Below are 7,900 nucleotides of genomic sequence, written 5' to 3'. Positions count from 1 at the left end.
TCGTCGTCACAAAGCCAGATACCAAGTGAGGTCCTCTGAAACTCTGCAGCTACCAAAGCATAAAACTCCAGGGTGGGACCAAGACCCGTACCCTCCTCTCCCTGGAACTCAACCTGTGTGAGAGACGAAAATCATCTGTTAGTCTTCAAAACAGATTTAACAAAGTATAACCCAGACCAGTGTGTGGTCTTTACCTCCAGCACAGACTTTCTGTCAGCGTGTATCTGCATCACACTTTCGGCCCACTCCATCATGCTCTCTCCACGAGGCACCTTGACGCGCTCGTGTTTGAGCCTGCCCACACGAAACTCCCCGGGATCATCACGACGCACTGTGGTGGATGGCCGGGAACGTTCCATAGTAGCTTCTCTACGGTTCTGGAGCCAGACTATAGCCCTGTAGAAGAAACAAACTCATCAATCACTCACTTTATACTCCTGTTAATATTATTGCAATTGTCTATGCATGTTACACTCCAGTTCTTCTATTCTTTTAAGGACCGTTTCTAACAGTGGCGGCCGGTGACTTCTTTTTCGAGGGCACTCGATGTGAAGTACGTCACAACATGTATGTAGCCCGTCATGTGTGTGATTCCTTTTTTTAAAATATGTGTTCTTTGCGTAGAGAGATCCTGTGTGCATCACGTGTTTTGTCAAAATAAGTGCCTGCTGCAGATGCGTCTAAAGGGTTTATGATAAAAGAGCCGCTCGGGTTTGCCAGATACTCACATAATCTCATGCGTAATCAAAATTACCTGTTAAGGGAGTGTCTTGCGTGTATTTTGTTACCGTGAGCGTCTCTTTTATCATAAACAGTTTTGACGCATGTGCAGCAGACAAAACACGTGATGCACACGATTCACATGATGCAACAAACACATATTTTGAAAACGCAAGCAACACACGACACTCCGAACACATATTTTGAATTTGCGCCCCTCGGATGAGCAGTCACAAGCCACCACTGGTTTCCATGTAAGATGGAAAGGCATGTATGGTTCAGCATAATAATAATAATAATAAAGACCTGAGTAATGATTTCTTTGTAAACTGTGCACACAAACCTGGAGGCTCCAAATGCAGTGCAGGTAAAGTAAAGCTGCCGTGTTTCAAAGGGGATGAGGAAAGGACACTTGCTGGTTAACTGCTCACACCAGTCTGGAAGAGCCCCGCTAGCCAGTGCCAGTGGCTCCTAAAAGACAAAAATGTACTTACAGCATAACTAGGGCTGTCACAATGATTAAATAATCATCTCATCGTGATCATTAAGATCATCGCAATGATTGCACATCTCTTTTAAAAACACAAGGGGGAGCTGCAGCAAGTGTATAAAACGAGACCATATCAGATGGCCTCCTAAACTTACAGTGTATTGAATGGCTTTGCAATGTATGGCGTTACAGTGGAGAAAACAACAATTAAAGAAATGCTGCAAAACTTTGATAACCAGTATGAACTGACAGGTAAAACACATATTTCCGAAACAGCAATTCCAAATTTAGGGAAGTAAAGGATGCTATTCTTAAGGATCTGTAAGGAATTTATTTTTTTGCAGCCACTACAGACATGTTTGGCTACTATTTAAGGCATGTTCTTGTATAATCAGTTCATTTTGATTGCATTTTAAGATATTTTCATTAAATAATTACTTTTAAATACGTGTTATGTGTATTAATATTTACTGCCAGGTAAACCTTGCAAAATAATCACAAAATGTGTAAAAATTACTTCATGATCAAAAAAATATGTGAATTAAATTTCAAAGCAATAAAACAGACAATTGATCGTCACAATTTATTTGATAATTAAAGGATTAGTCAATTTTCTTAAAAAAAATCCAGATAATTTACTTACCACCATGTCATCCAAAATGTTGATGTCTTTCTTTGTTCAGTTGAGAAGAAATTATGTTTTTTGAGGAAAACATTCCAGGATTTTTCTCATTTTAATGGACCCCAACACTTAACAGTTTAATGCAGTATAAAATTGCAGTTTCAAAGAACTCTAAACAATCTCAAACGAGGAATAAGGGTCTTATCTAGTAAAACGATTGTCATTTTTGGCAAGAAAAATAAAAAAATGCTCTTTTAAACCACAACTTTTCTTTATCCTTCGGTCCTGTGACGCGCCAGCGCGACCTCACGTAATACGTCATCCCGTCAAGAGGTCACGGATGACGTATCGAAACTACGCCCCAGTGTTTACAAGTGTGGAGAAAGAGGACCGTGTCAAATGATACTTACCGGTAAGTGTCTTTGTGTCAGTTTATTGATTAAAATGGTCTGCAAAAGTGCGTTTCATATATGTTACACGTGACCTTTCTACGGCATTACACAATTACGTGACGTCGTGCTGGCGCGTCACAGGACCGGAGACAGATGAGAAGTTGTGGTTTAAAAGTTATTTTTTTAATTTTTTTATTTGAGATCGTTTAGAGTCCTTTAAAACTGCAATTTTAAACTGCATATAAGTGTTGGGGTCCATTAAATGAGAAAAATCCTGGAATGTTTTCCTCAAAAAACAATTTCTTCTCGACTGAACAAAAAGAGAGACATCAACATTTTGGATGACATGGTGGTGAGTAAATTATCTAGAAAATGGACTAATCATTTAACCGTCATTCAAATTTCATAATCATGACAGTCTTAAGCAAAACACCAAAATACATACCTCGATCTGCTGCAGAATTTTGGTTGTAATTTTTTTGCTGGCGAATTCCTCAGGTGATGCATTGAACTGTAGCTCTTCCACTTCTATACAAAAAAAAGCACAAACATTGATTAATAATGTGAAAAAAAAAAATAACCAGAATGCATTTCGTTAAAGCCCCTCACCTTCTTGTAGTGTGCGTCCAGATGAAGGTTCTCCTCCGATAGTGAAGAGGATGCGTAGGAGCTGCAGCACGTCCTCCACGCTGCAGGCGCTCTGGCCCGAACCCGCCTTGGCTTGAGCCTGCTCCCGCGCAGCGCTCAGGATATCGCAGCTCTGTGTGGCGGACAGCGTTCCCGAACTCAAGCCTGAAGATCTGCAGCCACGCTCGCAGAAATCCTGTAAAATCAAGTACGTGCTGTTACACAGAAACTTTTCCTCTCCAGGCCATTAATCCTTTATCCCGAAAAGCTCTTATTTAAATCAAATACTGTATGGCCGAAGACGAATAAAGAACTTAAATCAAACCAAACTGAGAACAATGTTCACAATGACAGCATAATACTTATAATAATGATACGACATTTACGCCCATCAGACAAAAAAGGACAGCTATTGATAGTCAGGCAAGAAGGAAAAAATACTTGAAAAACAGAGAAGGGAAAATAAAGATGGTATATGTATATATATACAGTAGATATAGATGCACATCTGATGCCGTTCTATACCTTGTATGCAGCTATGAGCTGCGAACAATTTCTGTTTTTCCTAATACTTTTATTAGAGCCGGTTAATTTCCAGTGGCGCAGGAAAGTCGAGTCTGCATTCTTCTGCATGTAGGTTATCAAGTCATTCTTTGGTAATTCATCTGTGCCAAGGTACTGTTCCACATGCTCTACAGACCAGCAACCCTACAACAGGAAGAACCAAATGTTGGTCTTTCCTGATTGTAAAGTCTCACGCAATACACATGCATTACAGTAGGTTGAACCACTAAGAGGCCGTGCATTTACCAAAAGTCTCCTAGCTTTAAGGTTAGTGACGACTGACAGACAGTATACTGGAGGAGGAGCATTTACACATTTGGGACAGGCACAGAAAAAAATCATAGCCAAGAATTTAATGAGCCGAAGAGAGCGAATGAGAGGGGGAGAGAGTGAGTAAGAGAGAAGATGAGGTAGAAAGTTTTCATTACCATCTTTCCGCTCTCTCTTTCTTTGTCCGAGTCCTTTAATTCTCTGTACATTATTCTACAAAACAAAGAAGAAAACGTTTGAGGAACAAACACACACTACACAATGCCCAAGTTTAACAAAAAGTTAAAAGACTCACGTATAAGTAGGCTCCCAGATACGTCTAAGCTTGTCGGGTTTAATAGCACCATTGCACGAGAGCTGAAGAAGCTTTTGGACATAATAGAAGATGGTGGACTTGTAGTTACTTAGAGGTAGTTCGACTTCTCGAGTAGTTCCCAGCCCGGCTACTTTCAGGATGAGAGCCAGGCGGGGGGACGGTGTGCACTCCACCTCCTCCTGTACCTCTGATCGAGGTGTACCTATAAAGTTCATATGAAAGTAATAAATGCATGTCGGAGTGAGAAACGCATGTTTTGCATAAAAGAAGTGAATAGTTTGGTTCCAAAACGCGATAAATGCCATTTAAAAAAATTAGTTATCGCCAAAATCAGTATTGTATCAGGTCAGTATTAAAAAGTATTTAATTTTACGCAAAATCCGATATCCGCCATGTTATTCCGTCTTCTTTTCTCCCTTTTTTCCCAAAACACAATAAACGGCAGAATGCAATAAATCCGCTCAACCAATCACAGCACACCATTCCACGCATTGAATACACACAGAATCCTAGTTTCCTTATTTACTTTGTACTTCGTGATCAATAAACAAACAAAAACAAAATAATACTTTTGTTGGCATTGCTAAAGCTTTGGTATTTTTTTGTGACGGGGAAGAAACGCAAGCCATCAAAATCGAATAATTTATGCAAGAGACACTCGGGCGAAGGAAGAATGCCGGCTGTTGCCTGATCTCCCAACAGCAGCAAGCTTCTGTCATGCTAACACATTGACCCCAGGGATCTTATGAACAACTTCCCATTATTTTACTCCAAGTCAACAAAAATCGAGCAGGACCAAAACATTTTACAGCTGATCGCTGTCAAAAAAGTTCAGCGACGACGTCCCAAGCTTCTTAATATGACAAAGTAAGTGTTTTGATTAATGCCATTAATGTTTATTTTTTTAATCATTGTATACCACTAGTCAACTAAATGAATATAACATGGCAAAGATGAATGCACATTTATATATTGATTCAATAGATTTATAGCATTTAAAAAAAACACCATGTCATGGAAAAAATAATCCGTTTTTATAATAAATCTTTGAAAATCAAGTTATGGATTTGAATTGTTAATGTTTTATAACCTAAAGATGCTACGTAAAAGTTTACAACAAAAATAGTGGTTTTAATCTTGTCACTTTCCTGGTATAGAAAACACGTTTTTACCAAAAATAGTCAAAATGGATTTTTTGCATTTTGGAACCAAACTCTTCTAGTGTTTAAAGCACCTGGTGGAGGGATCTCCAAGTCAGTAGTTTGCTGGACGTTAGTCCGACCTGGCCTGGGGTCGAATGCAGGTACTAGAGCAGAAAACTGTCGCTTCAACACGAAATCATCGTCCCAGGTTCTGCGTCGACCCCCTTTGGTTTCGTATTCCTCTTCCTCCTGTCAGGTCAACATGGATGGTCAAAATAGTTTTTAATGTAACTGCATGCACATACATGTATCTTACCTAATATCATGCTATACAGACGTGGAAACCATGCTGGTCAAAACAAAAATGAACTAAAACACTACACGAAGTACGATCCTAAACGGTAAATACACCACTGTTCACCAAACTAAAAAAAGTAAAACAAAAACAACCACCATTAAATTCTAACAAACCATAGAAAGGAAACAAAAAAGTAAATAAAGAAGTTGCACTGTACTATTATTGAAACTTCAACAGATTTTACCCTATGAATATGAACGTGGTAACCAAGGTTGACCCTGGACCGTACCAGAACTTCCTCATACTCCTGTTCTTCCTGATTGTCATCCTCATTCTCATCATCGTCGTCGTCCGGCTCTGGTAGGTCTTCCTCGTCATCCAACTCTGCGAGCAGCGTGTTGGGCCGACAACTATCCAGGAAGTCTGAGACAAAGATAGCAAGAGGGGAGATGTTTCATATACTAAAAATGTCTAACAACAGGAAATGAATTCAAACCACAAGAGTATGAGTTTAGTAGCAGTGCAGAAACACAAATAGAGATTAATCTGCAGAGGTTTAATGCTGATGAAGGTGAGATAGGAGAGGAGTTTCTGTTTAAGTGAAAAACCATAGCATGGCCTACCATAGAGGGAAAACTCAGCCTCCTGACCTGTGTCACTCTCGCTAGATGTAGAGGTCAGGCTGGTCGTCAGCGTGTTACTGAGCAACTGGCCGACGGACAAACCTGTAGTTGCCGTGGCTACGTTATTGCTGCTGGTTACTATGGAGGTTGACATTGTAACAGTCGAAGTGGTACCAGTTGTGGTAAGGTTAGGAAAGCTCTGCGCACCCATGAGAGGAGAAGCTGCAAACACAACCCAAAAACTGTGATTAGTTCAAGAAAATAACAAAATAAGCAGGTGACCCGAAATTAAAAGCTTGCTCTATAGACAAAAACATGCTGCAAAATCATGGCATAAGTCATGTTAATATCATAAAAATACATGTGTAATTAAATAATCATGAAACAGGCTGCACAAAACCCAAATTATTATCATTAATTAATCACGTGCAGAAGTTAAGGCGAGACAAGCTTATAGAGAATAATAATGCAATTTCCAATCAAAGCACTCGCAAAAAGCCATTAAAGGGACACTCCACTTTAAAAAAAAAAAAAAAAGAAAATTTTCCATCTCCCATAGAGTTAAACATTTGATTTTTACTGTTTTGGAATACATTCACCCAATCTCCGGGTCTGGTGCTACCATTTTTAGCAAAACTTAGCAGCATAATCCAGTGAATCTGATTAGACCATTAGCATCAAACTTAAAAAGAATAAGTTTCGATATATTTCCTATTTAAAACTTGACTCTTCTGTAGTTACATCCTGTACCAAGAACGAAGGGAAATTAAAAGTTGCGGTTTTCTAGGCAGATATGGCTAGGAACTATACTCTCATGCTGTGTTTACACAAGCCGTGGTAGAGGCGTGAAGCGGGAGTGATTTTAATGTTAAGTCAATGTGAAGACGCATTGACGTGCGTCTGGAGGACTCGCGGCGCAGATGAGGCGTTTGGCGCTTTCCACTGCATAGTACGGCTCACTTTACTAAAACGATACTAAAATGTTACGTGTAAAGGGCCGTTCACATAATAACTAGAGTTTTAAAAATTGTTTTACATTAAATAGAACAGCGGATTTCACATCACAACTATAACAATAACGATAGCGTCAGGATGACTTTGTGCATTTTTCCCCAACTGATGAACAATAAACCATTGACAGCCAATCAAATCTATTTGAACTTCAAGGGCACACACATTTGAAATGACAGAGGACGCTGTGGAGAAGCTCATTGGTGAGTGTGTTAAGGACATCTGCTGGTTATACCCGTTGTGTAAATGCAACAAGAACAGCATACTTAGACATTTAGTGACATGTAAACAATTTTTTTATTACAGGAAATATAGTTAATGCCATTAAAGGTAAGTGATTTGCACAAATAGCACGCGCGTGAGCGAATTAAAGTTATCGCCGGTGATGTGGATGCTAATACAGTTGTTATAGTTATCTTTAAAGTGTGAACAGCACTTAACCCTGCAGATCACTGATTGGTCAGACAGAATCGTCACTACCTGCATCACTGCTAAATGATTAGCTAGATTAGCTTAACCTCCTGCACCATCAAGCAAACCAAGTGATATCGTTGTCTGCGTGTAGAGGTACGAACTCTCAAACTCCATTTTTTAGCAGTGAAAACCACAGACATGATGAGAATCAACAACCTCATTTCATCAATATGCTCCATAGCTCCTATGTTATGCGTTTGTTTGTGTCACATTTATAATTATGTCACAACATTACAGTTGCACCGCCATTACTGCTAAGTCTGTAAAAGCAAATTGAGTCGAGCCTAGTTGTACTACACAGTGGAAAAGTGCCATTTGTTTCTTTTTCTGTCTTTGGTTTAGGCCAATGAG

At 39.4% G+C, this 7,900-nt stretch overlaps 1 protein-coding gene across 1 annotated transcript in view; it reads right to left on the bottom strand.

The window, feature by feature from the left end:
* Nucleotides 1-2: 2 nt before the first annotated feature.
* The window catches only part of LOC141363339 (E3 ubiquitin-protein ligase HECTD1-like), a gene marked incomplete at its 3' end in the record, with an annotated part of 32,592 nt that continues 24,694 nt past the window's right edge, over nt 3-7,900 (bottom strand). The window contains exons 26-36 of the mRNA XM_073865978.1: nt 6,065-6,286; nt 5,731-5,864; nt 5,236-5,392; nt 3,981-4,203; nt 3,844-3,898; nt 3,377-3,559; nt 2,834-3,047; nt 2,670-2,752; nt 1,064-1,191; nt 195-396; nt 3-113 (exon numbers count right to left, since the gene is read on the bottom strand). Of these exons, the coding sequence (XP_073722079.1) occupies nt 3-113; nt 195-396; nt 1,064-1,191; nt 2,670-2,752; nt 2,834-3,047; nt 3,377-3,559; nt 3,844-3,898; nt 3,981-4,203; nt 5,236-5,392; nt 5,731-5,864; nt 6,065-6,286 (1,712 nt within the window). The remainder of the gene's footprint in view (nt 114-194; nt 397-1,063; nt 1,192-2,669; nt 2,753-2,833; nt 3,048-3,376; nt 3,560-3,843; nt 3,899-3,980; nt 4,204-5,235; nt 5,393-5,730; nt 5,865-6,064; nt 6,287-7,900) is intronic.

The sequence above is a fragment of the Misgurnus anguillicaudatus genome, unplaced genomic scaffold (assembly GCF_027580225.2).
Source record: "Misgurnus anguillicaudatus unplaced genomic scaffold, ASM2758022v2 HiC_scaffold_34, whole genome shotgun sequence".
NCBI lineage: Eukaryota > Metazoa > Chordata > Actinopteri > Cypriniformes > Cobitidae > Misgurnus > Misgurnus anguillicaudatus.
Note: the sequence above shows the minus strand (reverse complement) of the source record. Positions and strands in the feature narration are given on the sequence as shown.